Source organism: Carcharodon carcharias, chromosome 37, assembly GCF_017639515.1.
Source record: "Carcharodon carcharias isolate sCarCar2 chromosome 37, sCarCar2.pri, whole genome shotgun sequence".
Taxonomy (NCBI): domain Eukaryota; kingdom Metazoa; phylum Chordata; class Chondrichthyes; order Lamniformes; family Lamnidae; genus Carcharodon; species Carcharodon carcharias.
This window is the reverse complement of record NC_054503.1, coordinates 7698830-7719331: the sequence shown is the minus strand read 5'-3', so window position 1 is coordinate 7719331 and position 20502 is coordinate 7698830. Positions and strand designations below refer to the sequence as shown.

The 20502-nt window shown below is 42.6% G+C and overlaps 1 protein-coding gene across 2 annotated transcripts in view; it reads right to left on the bottom strand.

Moving 5' to 3' along the window:
- LOC121272975 (spectrin beta chain, non-erythrocytic 1-like) overlaps positions 1–17576 on the bottom strand; it is a 160510-nt gene extending 142934 nt beyond the window's left edge. For both annotated transcript variants that reach the window (XM_041179882.1, XM_041179883.1), the window contains exon 1: positions 17084–17576. In XM_041179882.1, coding sequence (XP_041035816.1) covers positions 17084–17189 — 106 coding nt within the window. In that variant the 5' untranslated portion in view covers positions 17190–17576. The remainder of the gene's footprint in view (positions 1–17083) is intronic.
- Between the last annotated feature and the right edge of the window lie 2926 nt (positions 17577–20502).

Genomic DNA, 20502 nt, shown 5'->3' with positions numbered 1-20502 from the left:
ACCTCAGAGATGTTAGTAAGGAGGACTTTGCAAGGCCGCAATTGCCGTTATCGTTTCTGGTTTCATTCCTTTTTTGTGACTTTGTAGTGGCTTGTTACAACTGAGTGGCTTGTTACAACTGAGTGGCTTGCTGGACCATTTCAGAGAGTCAACCACATGCAGGCGAGGTAAGGACAGCAAACTTCCTTCATCTAAAGGGCATTAGTGAGCCAGGTGGATTCTTACAATGATCGTCATGGTCATCTTTAGACTTTTAATTCCAGGAATTGAATTCGAATTCCACCATCTGCCATGGAGGGATTCGAAGCCAGGTCCCCAGACCATTACCATGGGTCTATGGATTTACTGGTGCAGAACCACTAGTGCTAGACACTACCACTACACCATCACCTCCCCCTATTTGTTAAAGTTGTTCATACTCTAGTGTATATAAAGAAACACAGGAGAAGATAATTTTCTAATGAGGGTGCTTCAGAACATGAGGGAGATTGGTGAAAAGAAAATAGCCCAATCTGTAATATGATTTACTGCTCTTACTCATGGAATCTCTCAGGTCCACTACGTTGGCTTGGTACCAACCAAGCCATTAGCACCTCTGGGTCAGAAGGTGACAAACTTAAAACACATCAACAGCCAACATTCTAACTATGAAGTAATGCTGCATTTTTAAGAGGTGACATCTGTAATGTTAATGTAGATTCAGGTAAACACTGAAGATCCCATGACACTATTTGTGGAGCAGGGGGTTGCCTTTTCTCTCACAGCCAATTAATCTCAGCATTAATTGTCATTGACAGGATCTCACTGTGCAAAAAAAAAGTCTGGTCATGGCTAGATAACAACAGCCTTTGCACTTTTCAGTAACTCATTGGATGGGATGTCTTGCTGAGATGTTTTATAAATACAAGACTTCCTTTATTCATAACATTCTCGAAAAATGTTGATGGTGGAGAACATAGAACCAGTGTCATGAGCCACAGTAAGAAACAGTCCTACAAATCATGCTGGAGTGAACGAGAATGCATGATGGGAACAGAGTGCAGAAAGAAGTGTAGGAACAAATATCCAGTGTGAGAATAATTTCTCTACAGGCACTAGGGATAAGGTATGCATATGCTTAACAGGTAGATTATAAGAAGATTAAAGCAGGAAGAATTAATAGGTACTGCAAATTGATGGAATCTTATTAAGAATCTTTACGGGAACAAGCAGCATATGAGTTGGTAGTGAGCTAATGAAATGAACAAAGATCAGAAGAGAAACAAGATAAAGGTACACTCAGTCGCTCAACTTGTTTACCACATTCATTATGACAGATAGGCAGTCTGGGTGACTTAAAAGCTTGTCTCAAGATCAATGCATAATTGATAAACAACAGAAGAAACATCAATGATACAATGCTGGTTGCAGGCAGAAGAAGAGACTGCAAGATAGCCGAGAGGTTTGGGACATGGGCTGTAAGTAAATGCTGCAATGATGCAGCCACAATTCACAAAAAGGGATTTTTCTGAGTGTGTACGGAAACTGTAAGCATCTAAGAATTTTTTTAAAAATTTGAGCATTTTAACTGTTGATGGTTGAAGCAACAAAGAAATTAAATTAAGGAAGCAACTGTAAAAAAAAGCACTGAACAATGTGAAAACATTTCTGTGCAAATGTAAAGCATTCTCATCAAAAGTCTTGATTTAAGTGCTACCTGCAATCAACAGCATTGCATGGATGTGAAACAGGAACTTTATAGCCAAGAAGGAATGCAGGTGCTTGAACCACGGTCCTACAGGTACATGAAATGAACATGAAGGGTGGCTAATCAGTGAGTTCTTCAGCTAGTGCAAGTAGGCACTGAAGCAGATTACGGTGAGAAAGATTTCTTAGGAATCACAACAAAACGACTGTGTTTGAAGTTGACGGAAACAGTTCAAGAGTTGGACAATGAAGTGTCCGCCTCAATCAGAAACAAAAATAGAAAATGCTGAAAATGATCAGCAGGTCAGGCAGCATCAATGGACAGAAGGGGTGATACCAGAACTGAGACTGAATAGGAAAGAATGAACAGGCTGATGCTCTTTTCTCCAGAAAAAGAGAAACCTGATAGATGTTTTTAAAATATGACAGGATTTCATAGGGTATAAGTGGAGAAGATGTTTCTTCTTGTGGACAAGACCAAAACTTAGGGCTGTTAATCCAATAGGGAATTCAGGAGAAACTTCTTTACTCAGAGTGGTGAGAATGTGGACTCGCTACCACATGTAATTGTTAATGCACGTAATGTAGATGTATTTCAGGGGAAGCTAAACACATGAGGGATAAAGGAATAAAGGTATGCTGTTGATTTAGGAGGACAAGGGTGGGAGGAGGTGCGTATGGAGCATAAACCATGTATAAAGAGAGAGAGGAATGTTCAGGAAGAGATGGCAAGAGTCAGAAATGAGCTACAAAAGGTAAAAGAGGGGTGGAAATTAGAAACAAAATTAATGAAATTCTCTAGAGCAGGGCAACAGCAAAAAGCAGCATCACAGTCATTAATGAAATTGAAAAAGAAGTTAAGGACTAAACCTGAGTGGGACCAGAACAAAGAGCATTCAACATATCCTACTAAAAGGGTAATCATAAGACCTATATAAGTTCCCATAATGACACCATTAACTGGAAAGAATTGTTCAATGCGAGAATAAGTTCAGCCAGGGTGATTTGGTGGGGCGGGAGTGGTTGTTGTTGGGATTTGGTCACACCACTGTTCAAGGAAAAAGCAGAGGGCTCAAAGGCAACTTTGTGGAGGGATGGAGATGCAGAGGGACTGTAAATCCATAAGGAAAAGATGATGGTTAAGGCCAATAAACTGGAATTCATTAAAGTGGCATAATAAATCAGAAAATTCATGGATGTGGGTGGGTAGGGGGTTGGACAAGGGGAGAAAAAGAGAGTTAAGATTAGACTAAAGCCTCTCAATCAATGTGGTGAAATAAAATAAACCTTGCAGGATGAATACAGCCAAACTGATGACTTTATGAACAGAATTCTAACTTCAAGCCTCCGAATGTCTGCGCCATTGGTTTCCAACACTTGGGTTTCACACAAATGGCCTCTGAGCCAATGTAAACTTCCTAGATTTTCTAAGATGGTCATGGAAAAGACCTCTCTTTCAAAACGGACAGCTGTGCCAGAGCCATGGATAGGGAACCGGTGGTACAAGCACTTTCCTAAAGTCATTAGAAAAACATCTTTAGCCAATCTCGGCTATGACAGCAACAGGGGCACTAAAATTAGCCCAAGGCTAGGAAAGGAACAACTTTAATCAAAGTGCCTCTATCTGATTCTTTTTGCACCTTAATAGTACTCCAAGCCTCAGGCAAGATATCAACAAGACAATGACTAATAGATAAGTAATCAACATTCCCATTATGGGTTCAGTGTTTCGCCAAGTTATTTTACAAAATTACAAATCGGTTTAATATTTTTTTAAATTACAGATGATAACAGTTCTATTGTGCATGAAACATGAATGCATAATAAAGGACAAGTGGAAAGTGTAGCTCCACCTAGTTAACAGTGTGGTGATATAATCACAGGTTTAGGGCAGCGCCTTGGTAAGCAATAATATTTAAGGAAGAATAAGTAGAGCTCCAACGATAGCTATGTTTTGTCGAAAAATATAAAAGCACCAAAACACCGAGAACAGTGAACATTGAATACAGAGCAAGAGATAATCAAGGGAAAATGAAACATGAATTGAAGTCCAGATATGGTCAAGTGCACAAACCAATTAATGCACAAAGTAGAGCAGCATTTCCGTCAGAAACCCTCTGCTGGTTCTACTCTTGAGCTACTTGCAGAGGAGATTCCCTCTTTAAAAGATGAGCCTCCAAATCGAGGTCCCCCACCGACCGTGCACTTTCGCCATGAATGTTAATTACTCGGCAACATCCAGCAACATGTGTCTTTTCCTTTTATCCATAGAACAGATTGGGCAGCTGCACATCAGAAATGCAATAGAGTGGTAGGCACTTGAAATGAGGAATGAGTGAGACAATACAAGAGGACCAACACGTCAGAGACAGGAAAATGGCAGGAAATCACAGATGTAGGCCATGTATTATCACATGTGCATTAAAATAAATGTTTATTTACACTATTTATCTATGCAAATATCATTGGCTTACTTTTTATTCTGATCTATGGTTCCTATATAAGCACACAAACAATGCAGTGAACCAACAGATCAGCAGGTTCTTCGAGCACTAAGCAATTTAGGGGTCAACTATTCTATACTGAGGGCACATTTCTTTTTGGATAACAAGAGGGAAAGCTAGCTGGAGCAGCTGATACAGGCAACAGGATTAGCTTGAATAAAGAAGTCCAATTGATCATACTCTTCCAGAATGCCAACTTTACTGTCTTCTCATTGCATGGTTGAAAATCACTTGCACATGAAAACAGGACATATTCAAAATTGTGTATGAAGGACTAAACCCCCTGGGTACTGTATCACCCCAGATTAGCACTCAATTCCTGGTGACGAACTCGAAACCTTGTAACCCAGAGGTGAGAGTGCTACCAATTGAGCCACTCAAAGGAGAATGAGGCCCAAGCTGGGTAAAAAAGAATGCAGCAAAAATGCTCTCTCAAAGCTAATCTTATATATCATCTTGCATTGTGAACTCAAACTGTTTCTGCACATTGTGATAATGGCACATAGGATGTAAAGTATCATGTTCTTGAACAATTTAGTCTGGATGGAATCACAAGTTCTGCCTAATATCCTCAGACATTGCTGGTTTTTGTCTAGAAACTGTTCTTTCCTTCACTGTTACCCAGAGGCAAAAAATTTTATATTCTTACTCTGTCTAAACATGCAAAGTGAAGCCCTCAGCACAACTCCTCATTTTTTAAACATTCATTCATGGGACATGGGTGTTGCTGGCTGGGCCAGCATTTATTACCCATCCCTAATTGCCCTTGAGAGAGTGGTGGTGAGCTGTCTTCTTGAACCGCTGCAGTCCATATGGTGTAGGTACATCATCAGTGCTGCTAGGGGGGGAGTTTCAGGATTTTGACCCAGTGACAGTGAAGGAACAGCGATATATTTCCAAGTTAGGATGGTGAGTGGCTTGGAGAGAAACTTCCAGGTGATGGTTTTCCCATGTGTCTGCTACCTTTTTTCTTTCTAAATGGTGGAGGTTGTGGGTTTGGAAGATGCTGTCTACGGAGCTTTGGGTGTGTTCCTGCAGTGCATCTTGTAGACAGTACTGCCACTGTGAGCTGGTGGTGGAGGGAGTGAATGTTTGTGGATGGGGTACCAATCAAGTGTGCTGCTTTGTCCTGGATGGTGACAAGCTTCTTGAGTGCTATGGGAGCTGCACTCATTCAGACAAGTGGGGCGTATTCCATCACACCCCTGACTAGTGCCTTGTAGATAGTGGACAGGCTTTGGGGAGTCAGGAGGTGACTTACACACTGCAGGATTCCTAGCCTCTGACCTATTCATGTAGCCATAGTATTTATATGGATAGGCCAGTTCAGTTTCAGGTCAATGATTGCCCCCAGGATGTTGATAGTGGGGGATTCAGCAATGGTAATGTCATGGAATGTCAAGAAGCAACAGTTAGATTCCGTCTTGTTGGAGAAGGTCTTTGCCTGGCATTGTGTGACACGAATGTTACTTGCCACTCGTCAGCCCAAGCCTGGGTACTATCCAGGTCTTGCTGCATTTGGACATGGTTGCTCCATTGATTTTACTGCCCCCACCAGTGGTCACTACGATCGAGAAATGGACATTGTTATGATTCAGGGGCAATCGCAAGCCTTGACATCAGAGTTGAGTGATGTTTGTCTCTGCTATTTGGACCAGTTGAAACAATAAGTAAATCAGTGGCTGGTGAATTAAAAATCCTATCTTTAATGTGGGATGACGTAGCCAGAATAAATATAACCCGAGATAAGAAGGCAGATTAACATGTTAAACACAGCCATGGTCTGCAGTTAACTGGACTCAACCAGCATGCAGCAAGTGTGGATAGCACCAGAACCAAAAGTGGTTCAAGAAACTATTTGAGAGAACAGAACAGTACTATTAAATTACTTTAAAACAGAGCAATAAAGAAGGGTCAAACTGTTGACTGGAAAACTGCACTATCCATTCACATGGCATGACAAAATATTTGCCATGGTATAGCACAACATAAGAAGTGGTGAAGGTCAAACCTTTGCTTTGTGTGGTCTAATTTTCTTACCTCCTTTTCTGTTATTAATGCTAATGTTTTCCAGGTGTCAGCAGCTATCTGAAATGTCACCTAACAAGACGCTCTCATATGCAAAGACAGAAAAGGAATATCAGGAGACTACTCAACTGCCCACTCCTGTCCTTACTCAATGTCCACATGCACAGACATCCAGGAGCGTTAATGTTGCAAAGGCTGTGACAATTGAGGGCACGCTCTAGTTGCAATTCAGAGCAACTGGTACTAATTGGGGAAAGGTTAGGGTACATATATAAGAACCAGTTTCCACCTGTGTGGAGAAAACTGTGGAAGGGAAAAGTAGTCTGCACTCCTGTTATACTGAGTTTTGTGAATAAACCCATGTTGAAGATTGGTTCCAGCTTCTTCCTTTGCATGATGGATGCTCATAAAAGGAGTGAGTCACCAGGCCAGCGGCAAGCTGATCTCCACCCCGAGCGTTAGAATGGGGATTAGGCAATTGTGGTGTGGGGAGGGTGGGAGAAATGTGATCCCAATGGGCAAAAGGTGCATCCCATATCCAGCAAACAGAATCTTTATTGATGGAGATTCCTCAAGTTTAGTTTGGAACACATGACGGCATTTGTCCAGTTCAGATTCTGGAAGAGTAATGCCTGCAAGATGGTTGCCTGAGCTTACAATCCTAATGTTCCCTTTTCATGGTGGCAAAATTATTGTGTTTTTCATGAATTTACAATTCAGGAGCAAATGCAAACCAAGAAGGTGCTACCACGCTCCTGCAACCCAAATTAAACAAGTGTCAACCCTGGAGCATATTTTTACACGGGGATGGGTGTCTATTCACAATATATATCAATGATTTGGATGAGGGAACCAAATGTAATATCTCCAAGTTTGCTGATGACACCAAACCTGGTGGGAATGAGTGGTGAGGAGGATGTTAAGAGGCTTCAAGGCAATTTAGAGGGGGCAAATACATGGCAGCTGCAGTATAACAAGAACAAGTATGAAGTTATCCACTTTGGTAGGAAAAACAGAATGGCAGAGAATTATTTAAATGGTGATAGATTGGGAAATGTTGATGTACAAAGGGACCTGGATGTCCTTCCACACCAATCACTGAAGGCAAGCATGCAAGGTGCAGCAAGCAGTCAAGAAAGCAAATGGCATGTTAGCCTTCATTGTGAGAGGACTTGAGTACAGGAGCAAGGATGTCTTACTGCAGCTGTACAGGGCCTTGGTGAGACCACACCTGGAGTATTGTGTGCAGTTTTGGTTGCCTTACCTAAGAAAGGATATACTTGCCACAGAGGAAGTGCGGCAAAGGTTCAGCAGACTGATTCCTGTAACGGCAGGATTGTCATATGAGGAGAGATTGGGCCGACTAGGCCTGTATTCACTGGAGTTTAGAAGAATGAGAGGGGATCTCACTGAAAGGTACAGAATTCTGACAGGGCTGGACAGACTGGATGCAGGGATGATGGCTCCTCTGGCTGGGAGGGGTCTAGAATAAGGGGTCACAGTCTCAGGATAGGTCATTTAGGATTGAGATGAGGAGAAACCTCTTCACTCAGAGGGTGGTGAACTTGTGGAATTCTCTACCACAGAAGGCTGTGGAGGCCAAGTCACTGAATATATTTAAGAAGGAAATAGATAGATTTCTAGACTCTAAAGGCATCCAGGGGTGCGGGGAGAGAGTGGGAGTATGGCATTGAGATAGAGGATCAGCCATGGTCATACTGAATGGCAGAGCAGGCTCGAATGGGCGAATGACCCACTCTTGCTCCTATTTTCTGTTTCTTAGCATATCAGGTATTAGGATGAATATTAAAAAGATATCAGTTTTAAGAACAGTTGAATATCATCTTAAGAAATCAGTCTGTGGTATTCCTAGTTTACACAATGCTTTAATAATCTAGATCAGGACAGACTCTTCGTTCACAGTGAAAGATTTAAAAAAATGTATTTTGTTTGTACGTGTGCAGTGTCAACAGAGCAGCTGATCTGAACCATTCAAGCAGTGGGTGTAGATTGGGTATTAACCATAGAGCTGCAAGGAATGTCTAAGCCTTCAACTCTCCACAAGGAATTTAATCCGATAAAGGCCTTGGATAGCCTCTACAGGTCAGAGGTTACGCAACATGTGCTTATACATAAACAAGGTGTGCATGGATGGAAAAGAGAGAGAGACACACACACGCACAAAGAGAGCGAGAGAGAGAGAAAGAAAGAGAGACAGAGGGAAGAAACAAACAGACAGAGAGAGGGAAGAGACAACAGAGAGAGGGAGAGAGACAGACAAAGGGAGAGACAGACAGAGAAAGGGAGAGACAGACACAGAGAGAGAGAGACAGACAGACAGAGAGGGTGGAGAGAGAGAAAGAGAGTGAGAAAGAGGGAGAGAGTGTAAGAAAGAGATGGAGAGAGATGGAGAGAGAGCGAGAGAGAGAGGGAGAGACAGACGGAGAGCGAGAGGGAGAGACAGACAGAGAGTAAGAGGGGGAGACAGACAGGGAAAGGGAGAGACACAGATAGAGAGGGGGAGAGAGAGACACACAGACAGAGAGAGGGAGAGAGAGAGAGGCACAGACAGAGAGAGGGAGAGAGAGAGAGACAGTGAGAGAGAGAGAGAGAGGGAGACAGAGAGGGAGAAAGAGACAGACAGAGAGAGGGAGAAAGAGACACACAGAGACAGAGAGAGGGAGGCGGAGGCAGAGAGAGAGAGAGAGGCGGAGGCAGACAGAGAGAGAGGAGGCAGAGAGAGAGAGAGGAGGCAGAGGCAAAGAGAGAGAGAGGTAGAGGCAGAGAGAGAGAGAGGCAGAGAGAGAGAGAGAGGGGGAGGCAGAGAGAGAGAGACGGGGAGGCAGAGAGAGAGAGATGGGGAGGCAGAGAGAGAGAGATACGGGGAGGCAGAGAGAGAGAGAGGCGGAGGCAGAGAGAGAGAGGGAGAGAGAGGCGGAGGCAGAGACAGAGAGAGAGAGAGGCGGAGGCAGAGAGAGAGAGAGAGAGAGGCGGAGGCAGAAAGAGAGAGAGAGGCGGAGGCAGAGACAGAGAGAGAGAGACCGACAGGCGGAAGCAAAGGCAGACAGGGAGTGGCAGACAGGGAAAGCACTCTTGACTCGTAGCCATGGAGGTTAAATTTTTCAATTTATTGTTCCAAATATAAAAATAAAAACCGTTTGCGTTTATATAGCACCTTTCCCAATCTCAGGATGTCCCAAAGTGCTTTAAAGCCTATGAAGAGTAGAGATTCAGCTTGTAGGGGGAGGCATGTCAGATTTCAGCTGCTGAGTTCAACGTGCCCTATTCACACCAACATGACTTCCAGCCTATATAGATGGAAAATCGTGTGGGCCACAAGCCGGCCACATTTGGCACCCAAATCCTGAAATCCGCTTGCTTCCTGCGGAAAAGCTCTGGGCTGAGAACACACTGCATCGAAAGATTTACCTTCCTGATTCAGAATTGCTGAGTTAAGATGCCAAAAGCAAAACAATTTGACGCCTTGTGGGGAATGAACCAGGAAAGCCAGTCCTCAGAGTGAAAAAGTGCCTGTTTGATAATTGGTAGTATTGCAGCAACTATGAACACAGAACATTGTTTACTCAGAACATGAGTTATGCAGACAGGAAGCATGGCTGTTTGATACAACTCGTATTGGGAGAAAAAAACTGGCTGCAGGTGTGTTCCTAGTAGGTTACATTGACAGGCACCAAGTAAAACAAGGCAGTCAACAGTTTCATTCTGGTAAACCCCAAAGTTATTCAACAATGCGTTACTTTTACCTTGACTTTGTTATCTAAAGTGAGCAGTCTGTCAGGGTGCTGCAGAGTGGAAATGATAAAATGACACTCAGCAGGTTCATCATTCCCACATTGAAATGAAGCTTGAGCTTCCCCATTAGCTCAAGGTGTAAAGCCAATGTCCTTGAGTACAAAGCCATATAGGCCAAAGTAACCATTTTCAATTACCCTTCTTGTTCCGAATTGACGCTGGAACAGCTTCGACATCTTTTTGTTTAGGGGTGTATCTAGTGACAAAGCTAGGTTTGGCCAACCGGTGGAAGTGGGAGGTTAGGGGAGCAGCTGAAGAGTCAAGTTCAAGAGTTACCTGACTTGGTAGAAAGCTGGAAACTGGGAAATGCCAACTTAACTAGTCTAAAACGAACTGGGAAGAGCTGTGACAAATAGGCTGGACCTAGGGTCCAAAGATGTGTAACGGAATCCTGGGAGTAAAATGGAGGCAGCTCATCAAAGTTATGCTGGCCAACGATTGGTGGTGGTGGTGGTGGTGTGTGGCGGGGTGAAATAACCACCCTCTCGTCACCTCACCAATGGCTCTGCCACTGGGTGTATCCCAAGATTGATCTTCATCCACTGACTTCTCCTGACAAGTACTCATGCGGATCTCAGACAAGGGGAGGAATGGACTCTTCTGACATGACCTCCATGGTCAAACAGTCTGCCACTCACTGTCTTGGTTTATACATGAAGAAAAGAGCACTCTTTATATGAAGTAAATGAACATACTGAAACCTTAAATTTGTCTTTTGCTAGTTTAAATCGGTGGCCCCTTTTCTTAGTGTCATGGCTTATTCTGAAGTCATGTTCTAGGTTTACTATTTGCTATCTTAGATATTTATATGAAATCACCTCTTTATCTCCTTTCAAAACTGAGAAGCCCAAGCTCCTCCAGTCCATTCTCAGAGCTCATCTTCTAATGCTAAGATCAGACCTCGCCACACCTCATTCAGAATTTGAAAGGCTGACTTAACATTAGATTTTAAAAGCCAGGTTAGTGTCACCAACAGCTTCCCACCTGGCAGTAAGCCCAAACTAAAATTGTACATTCGCTAAGTTTAGCAGAATGCAGATCTCTTTTTTAAAAATCAGGTCTTCTTGTCATTGCTAAACCGGTATACAGTGTACTTTAATCTCTCAGAATCACAATTTAAACAGCACAGAAAGAGGCCATTTGACCCATCGTGTCTGCATCAGCTCTCCAAACAAGCATTCTGACCTAGTGCCACTGCCCTTGCCTTTTCCCCGTACCCTTGCACATTGTTTCTATTTAAATGATCATCCAATGCCTTCTTGAATGCCTCGACTGAACCTGCCTCTACCACACTTCCAGGTGGCGCATTCCAGACCCGAGCCACTCATTGTGTGAAAAAGTTTTTTCTCACGTCACATTTGCTTCTTCTGCAAATCACTTTAAATCTGTGCCCCCTCATTCTTGATCCTTTTACAAGTGGGAACAGCTTCTCCCTATCTACTCTCTCCAGCCCTCTCATGATTTTGAACCTCTCTATCAAATCTCCTCTTAGCCTTCTTCTCTCCAACAGTCCCAACTTCTCCAATCTATTCTCATAGCTGAAGTTTCTCATCCCTGGGATCATTCTTGTAAACCTCTTCTGCATTCTCTCCAAAGTGTTCACATCCTTCCTATAATGTGGTGCCCAGGACTATACACAATATTCCAGCTGAGTTCTAACAAGTGTCTTAAATAAATTCAGCATAACCTCCCTGCTCTCGTATTCTAAGCCCTTATCAATAAAGCCCAGGATACTATATGCTTTATTAACTGCTTTCCCCATCGGTCCTGCCACCTTCAATGATCCATGCACATATACACCCAAGTCTTTCTGCTCCTGCACCCTCTTCAAAATTTCACCCCTTATTTTATATTGTCTGTCCATTTTCTTCCTACCAAAATGCATCACCTCACACTTCTCCACATGGAACTTCATCTGCCACCTATCTGCTCATTCCACCAACTTGTCTATGTCCTCTTGAAGTTCCACACCATCCTCCTCACAGTTCACAGCATCCCCAAGTTTTGTATCATCCACAAACTTTGAAATTGCCCCTGCACACCAAGATCTATATATTTAATATATATCAGGAAAAGCAAGGGACCCAATATCGGCCCCAATGTCATGATATAAGACATTAATATAACTAATTGCTATCCACTAGAGGGGCGGTTTTCACATTAGCAGCATATTTGGGCTTTGACAATATGCCGTGTAAATATGCAAATACTTAATGCACTCACATTAACATTCGCAGCAGTGTAATTTCAAGGTTTCACATTTTATCAATGAAAGCAGCAAACGTAGAATTATCTGAGCAACTTCTTTAAATACTGTGAGCTGCAATCGGATGTTATGGTTAATATTACATGCAGCCACGACATGGAAGCTAGCAAAGGAGAATCTCTTATTAAACCTACTCAAGAGTAGGTAATGAAAGGGTTAAGCAGCTTGTCTTTTGATCATACACAACAGGTCAGCTTACAATCAGTGGTGTGTACAGAGCCATATTTACTGACTCTGTATGTCATGTGCCATCCAGAAACCTCAAAAACACATTAGTGCCCTGAAGCACCATCAGGCTGTTATCTACAGCTAAAATTCATTCAGAGCAACACAGAAGCTATTTGATTTAAGGAGGCAGCCAAGAAATTGTAGTCCTTTATGTATGTATGTTTCTGGTTAGGCAACTCAAGGGGGCAGGGGGGAAAGGAACCAGGGAAGGCTTGGCTTTATAGGAGGTAAACTGAGTAACACCCACATATTTCCTTTCTAAATTAATTTTTCTAATGACTGAAAGACTTATGTTCTACATAGAGATCTTATGTCTCTCAGAAACATCTCATAGCACATTACAAAGACAATGAATTGCTCTGTAGAGCAGTGACTGGTTATTTAAGCCACAAACAGCAATGAGATGTATGACCGTTCAACTCTTAATTTTTGGCTGACAGGAGAATGTTACCAAGGGCACCACTACAACTGGAACATAGGACTTCGGAGCAGACAGAGGCCATTCGGCCCTTTGATTCTGCTCCGCTGATCAGACTGTGATCCCAACTCCACTTTCCTGTATGCCCCCAAAACATCTGACTCCCTTGTCTAACAAAAAATCTAACAGGATCTAACTGCGTACCCCATTTTTTTTTCCTTTTTTTTGAGTTTTTAACCATGAAATTTTTCATGTTCAGTTGAACAGGAGCTTCCCATCACATCCAACAGACGACACCTCCAGTAATGCTTAGAAAATGACTTGAATCTTGGTGTAGGATCTGGGCCCATTTGTGACGTCAACAGCCACTGAGCCAAGTACGTTATATACAAACTGAATGCTCACTAAAGGTCATACAATCTAAGTCAACAGGATCATACAAAAGAAAGCAGTTGGGAACTTTTGTCATTTGTCCTATTTCCACCTAATACCAAACTAGATTTGCAACTCTCTCACTCTGGCCACAGAGCTGCCCTGATATTGAGGAAAACAATTGGTACTGGCCAGCAATATGGAAACCACATGCTTGACTTGTGCAGGGAGCTAGGATCAAACAGTGGGACCATCACTGACAACCATTCACCTTACTTGACATAGAGGAAAATGACTGATTGAGTAATTTACATATCAAACAGAGTATTAAATTAAGGCATACCCATTCAGAAAATCCAATGTCAGGCCACAAATTGAATAAAATGTTTTTACCAAATTTAGCCTGAATCTAGGATTTGATATGTGGGATTCCTTTATAGATCCAAAATTCAGGACTACTGTTGAACCACAGGGCAACCCCTGTAACTCTGGCACATTTGGCATCTCTATTTTGCCTCTACAGGGAGTGAATGGAATCGAGCTGTGTGAGAGACCAGGCACAGCAATATGAGGCTCCCCAGTGACAAGAGTTTTTTGGTGTCTGAATTCCTCTATATTTTCGGTGTTACATTTCCTGCTTCCCTACTTCTCATCAACATGTTACCCTCTCAGCGTGCATCATATCACGAATCAAGTAACTGTTATGACGCAGAAAGAGGCTATTCGGCCCATTGTGTCTGCACTGGCTCTCCGATTGAGCAACTCACCTAGTTCCATTCCCCCGCCTTCTTGCCATAACCCTGCACATTCTTCCTTTTCAGATAACAAGTCTAGTTCCCTTTTGAATGCTTCAATTGAATTTGCCTCCACCACTTTCAGGCAGAGCAGTCTAGGCCACAACCACCTGCTGCATGAAAAGTTTTTCCTCATATCATTTTTCCTTCTTGTATTAATTACTTCAAATCTGTGCCCTCACCTTCTTGATCCTTTCACGAGTGGGAACAATTTCTCCCTATCTACTCTGTCTTCATGATTTTGAATACCTCTATCAAATCTCCTCTCAAATTTCTCTTCTCCAAGGAAAACAGTCCTAACTTTTTCCAATATATCTTCACAACTGAGGTTTCTCATCCCTGGAACCTTGAACTTTTTCTGCATCCTCTCTAATATCTTCACATCCTTCCTATAGTGAGGCACCCAGTACTGGACACAATACTCTAACTGCAGCCAAATTAGTGACTTATACAATTTCAACATAACCTCTTGTACTCTATGCCTCTATTGATAAAGCCCAGGGTATTGTACGCTTTATTAACTGCTCTCTCAGCCTTCAATGACTTATGCACATAAATACCCAGGTCCTTCTGTCCTGCACCCACATTAGAATTGTGCCTTTTATTTTAAATTGCCTCTCCAAGTTCTTCCTACCAAAATGAATCACTTCACATTTCTCTGCATTGAACTTCATCTAGCCACCTGTCCACCAACTTGTCTACATCCTTTTGAAGTGCTACACTATCCTCCTTAAATTAGTTTCCACACATACACCAAAGAGATTCAACTCTACCTCACTACCACCTCGACCACTCCAACATCTCTGATTTATCACATTGATTGCCTGACAGCTAGTACGGGATGGGCAGAAATTTCCTCCAACTAAATGTTGTGAATACAAAAGCCATTGCCTCCACCACAAATTCCAACTCTCTCTCTCTCTCTCTCTGGAAGTTGTTCAACGCTGAACCTCGGTTTCATTATTTGATGCCAAGAGAAGTTCTGACCATATATCCATCTATCCCATCAGCAAAACCGCCTACTTCCACCCCCATAACATCTCTACCCTCGCCTGAGTTCATCACCACTGAAACTCTCATCCATGTCTTTGTTACCTCTAGACTTGACCATTCTATTGACTCCTGGTCAGTCTCCCATCTTCTGCCCTTCAAAACTTGGAGGTCACTCAAAACTGTGCTGCACATTTAACTCATGCCTTCCTTCCTGTTCCAGCAATGACTTGATTTTAAGATCCTTATCCTTTGTTTTCAAATTCCTCCATCGCCTTGTCCTTTCCTACTTTTGTAACCTTCTCCATTTGTACAATTCTCCAAAACCCCTGTGTCCTTTACAATTCTGGCATCTTACGCATCCCCCACTTTAAATCGATCCCCAATGACAGCAGCGCCTTCAACTGCCTAGGCCTTAAGTTTTGGAATTCCCTCCCTAAACCTTTTCACCTCCTTACCCCTCTCTCCTACTTTAAGATGTTCCTTAAAACCTAACTCTTTTACCAAACATTTGGTCATCAGCCCCAGTATCTCAAGCAACACAGTTTTTAAATTCTGTTTGGCAATGCTTCTGTGAAACATCTTGGCATGTTTTACTACATTAAGTGTGCTGTGTAAATGCAAGCTGTTGTTGTTGAAATAAACAGGGCCAGTGTGGAGTGATATCATGTACGTGCCTTCCTGAGGACATTTAATTAAACGCAAATTGTAGACTGGGACTGAGGGGAAAAAAAAATAAATCACAAGTTATAATCCTAGCAAAAACCTGCATATGTCATCATTAATAGGAGGCTTTACCATGAAAGTGAAGTTAAAAATTCAGCTACAAACGTTATCATTTTTCAAACCTCACTTTTAATTCTAGAAGCTTCAAGACTCGTAGTTTTTTTTTAAGTCTGAGAAACAGAGCATATTCTAGGGGAGAATGCAACAAGTTAAACACTGTTCTCTCAGTCACCCAGACTCAGCACATATAGTGGGTTTACTTATGGTTGCAGCTCATTGTGGAACACTGATGCACCAGGAACTGGTGTTACTAGCAGGAGTCAGTGCAATATAAAAGCAAATGTCTGTAATGACCATATTGAAATTATTGTAATATTCATTGATTGTATTGCAGCACCTCATGATCCACGTGTAAAAGTTGAATCTGATTCCACTTTTTGTGATGGTGATTTAGAAATGTTTTGTAATGCTCTTCCAGATATTTTATGAATATAAGTCTATTTTTCAAAAAAAAATATAGAAGCAGACAAGGGCAGAGGCATGAGCCTCTATCCATCAGCTGTGTTTCACAACGTAACTAGGCTCAGGCTCCAGGAACTAACAGCATTACAGGGTCACAAAATTATATGTACCACGAGCCCACTTCTCAGGCATGGGAGCCAGTTTAAAACAGCACGCACTGGTGACACCAGTTCCAGATGAGCAAATTTAAAACAGCCAGCGACACAAACAACTAAATTTGCCCAATTCATTGAAGCAGGTGAATGATCAGGCCGAGTTTCTCTGTATCAGGGACTGGCAGCTCCAGCACAATGTAAAAAAATGGCTGCACTATGCAAACATGGGAGAGCCAGTCCCACATGTTTACTCTCAGTCTGTCTCTCTATATAAGTTGTGCTAATTGAGCCCACAAAGGCTGGCTTTCCAAAGTGGGGGAGCAGATTACTAGCACTGCTCTCCTGAAACAGGATACAGGAAAAGCAGCTTCTGGTCTACGATAAACCATAATACTATTTGCCTACGCTCAAACCCACATCAAGAAACCTGATGGAAGTCTTGGAACAGACTAAAGTAGTAAGAGAGTCAGAACTGCCAGACAGAAGAAACAGCAAATTGCTTTAATTCTCACTCAGGCACTGCTTAGCGTAATAGTACTTTTGCCTCTCAACTACATATTTACAGAACACACTGACAGCACTGTTCAAACTCTGTTGCTGGTATCCAGTGTCAGGACGAAAGGCGGGAAATGAAGTCTTACCTTGCAGCTGCTTGAATCTTCCCTCCAGGACACTGGAATACTGTGTTGAATTGACATATGCCGCAGGTGACAGGGGTGGTGTCATGGATCTCCTCTGTACCTCCATCTGATCGAGCTAAACTGAGAAGGCTTCAAACGCAAAACAAATTTTAAAAGTGGGGGAGGAAAGCCAGGATCCTTCAATCTGGCCACTGGGTCTTTCATATGGTGAACATCAGCAGCTCCCCAATTCAAAAGCGATGTGATGAGCACTTTGGCTACAATTCTGCCTGTGAAAGAAGGATTCCCTCTATCATTTTCCCCCTTTACACATGTGTTCTGATTTCAAAAATCTCTCGCAGTCACAAACACAACCAAAAACTTGGCCTCTCTAATCCAGCAGTCGCCTTTTCTTATTTTTGTTCTCTTCGTTCAGGTTGCAGGTGAACATTCCCAACTCCAGGAGAGTCCTCAGCCACAAACACACTGGAGAACTTCTGTGCACCGAGTGCACACCTTGTTGAATATGCAAAGTGCTGGTCCCTCCGACCAGCAGCCTGGTATGCTCAGTTGTTACATCACTGAGCTCATTATCATAGCAGTAAGGTAGGCTGGATCAGTCCATTCTATAAGGTGCGCAGGGGGAAGGAAGAAGGAAGAAAAAGTTACTCGGATACACTATAGTTGGTAATCAAAAGATTGCACTATAAACCCTGGATGGAAAGCTACTTCAGCTTCTGTGATACAGCCTTTGCATAAAGTGATCTTTTAAATATTTGCAGTCATTCTAAGACCACCCTACGATTTAAATGAGCTGATAACACCTTGTTGTGAAAGGCTGAATATTTTTGAAATGACAGCATTACAAACATCAAACCCAGATTACAACCGCCCACATCTTCTGAACTTGGCAGCTTTCCTTTCTTAGCCTCGGTTCTCTGTTGTTTTTCTCCTCCCTCCAACCCCTCCCCCATGCACTTCCTCCTCGTGATCACTTTGACACATATGCCTGCAGTTAGCAGGGTGGTGAAACGGGCTTTGCAACTTCTTGAGTTGCCATTACGCATCCCCACCCCCGCCACCCCCCCACCTTCTCCCTCAGATAATTACCAAACTTCTACCCTAGGACCAAATCTACCTGCCATTGGTTTTTTTTTTAAAATCAGCACATATTACTCAAAACCCACAATAAACGTCCACTGTTTAACAAATATAGTAACTTCATAAATTCTCAATGATGTGGCTTCTGAACATCTACAGACCGGTTTTTGCACAGCTGAAATATCGTGGAATGTGGGTCGCTACTTATATGTAACTGGGCACGTCAAAGAATAGATGCCAGTATTATTTGTTCCAGTTTAACAGCCCTCGAGCTCCCCTGATACCTTAATAAAGCTACTACCTAGAGTAGCACTGAGCCATTACACCAGGAGGTCCCAGGTTCAATTCCCAGCCTTTGTTAAAGTAGCTAATCTCAGTCACGGCTGCAGCAAAGGTCTCAGCGTTCCTGGACAACAGGGTGGGAAAAAAATCATTCAGGTTTGCTGCTCTTACTGGCCTTTGTCTTGGTTTCTCTACTTTGCGAAATTCTGATCTAATACAAAGAATAAATACAGTTTACTGAAAAAAATCATTTGTTTATTTGATGTTGGGATTTAGGCACTGGGGTTACATCCTGTTCTCGTTTCCAGTAACTCGCCAGCGGGACAAACCAACAACCTCAGATGAACACAGACGCTTTAACCCTAATAGAATTCTCCTGATGTTCCAAAGTGCTGCTGCACAGAGTAACACAAAGCAAGAAAGGAGGGAATGTCTTCAAGAATGGCACCCTGGCAACAGACGCACATGTCCGACCAGTCAGCTTAACCATGATGCAGACAGAGGCAAGGGAAATGTCCCTACTCTCAGCAAGTGATCTAAGGTAATGTCAAAAAGGGAAAAGGATTTTTAAAAAAACTATGCGGACTGAAATTCGACTGAGCGCATCATGTTCAGACTAACTTATTTCTGTAAAATTCCTATGCATGCTATTAACAAGTTAAAGTGTCATTAAAATGCCACAGGAATTATATGCAATTCCCTAAGATAGAACACAGTGGAACTGCACCCACTAGATTTTTCTCATGTTCTAATTAACAATGTAGAAGATTATACATTTACAGAACATCAGATGTTACAGGACTGTGACCCGGAGTAGATTCTGGAAGCTGTAAGAGGTATTCAGCCGTCAAAGGGATTGATGAAAAGCCAATTATATTTGCTTGCTGTCACTAAATTACATATATGGTCTGTACAGACCTTCCCCAATGTTTGGCAAGTTATGAGGGTTGGAGAAAAAGCCGTTTATGACTTTAAAACTACTGCATATGTTAAGAGATTATGTATGTGCAGTTTTAAAGTTGTTCTGGTTGAACGAAAGGGCCTGATTTCTGCCACAGGAGGAGCATAAAAGGCGGCCCCCCCAAATTAAACCCAGCACCAGATTATCACGGCACAGGAGTAGGTAACAACCTCTTTATGTTATACGCACCCCCTTTAAGAAGAGATTCTGCAAAATCAACCAAGACTCCTAGTGATACCATACACAGAGTGGTAAATTCCACATCACCAGAGCAAAATGGCTCACCGCTGTTTTAAAAGCCATATTTTGCAGCTTAGTTGCATGAGAATCAGATCTTGCACACTGGGGAAGGAGTGCAGGGGGAGCACAGAATGCACTGTTGGCTTGTACAGGCAGGATTAGTATCCAGTCCCAAACCAGAAAAGGTGGTGTCCTCTCCCTCCAGCGACAGCGCCTATAATTGCTGCTGAGGTCCTCTAATCTGCAGAGAACTGGCAAACCACCTACTTGAAATGAGTCTTGGTGCTCACTTGCTTCAATATGCTACTGAAAACCGGCTGCCCAAGGGCAGAACAACAATGATTACACTGTAGTTTGAAATTCCGCTCTTAACTTTTAAACAATGTCTAAAAGAACATGTTGACAAGTAAAAAAGCAGCCTCTACTCAGCTTTTTGAAAAAAATCACATGAATCTTAAATCACCACCACTACCCCCACCTTTTAATCCTCAATGTTTGAAAGCCTTCTGCCACATTCCTGTGGTCAGCTGTGAAGCAGAACAAACAGTCTAACTTCACAATCAATATTTAGGAATAGATAACAACTCTGACCACATCGCTCACTTTATGCATCTCCCAAACAGGCATGTAGTCTAAAAACAGAATATGCTGCATGGTGTTGCCCACTTTCAGTCAGCTGCTGCCAGTTAATTGGCACCCTGTTAACAACCACCTATTAGTGGGTCCAGTTATTTAAACTCAGCATCTGTTCAAGAACTACCAATTCACTCCACAGAAATTCTACAAAGGTGTCTCACAAACCCACTGGCAGCTAGGCTAACTAGCAGAGCGTGTGCTAGTACGGTCTATGACATAA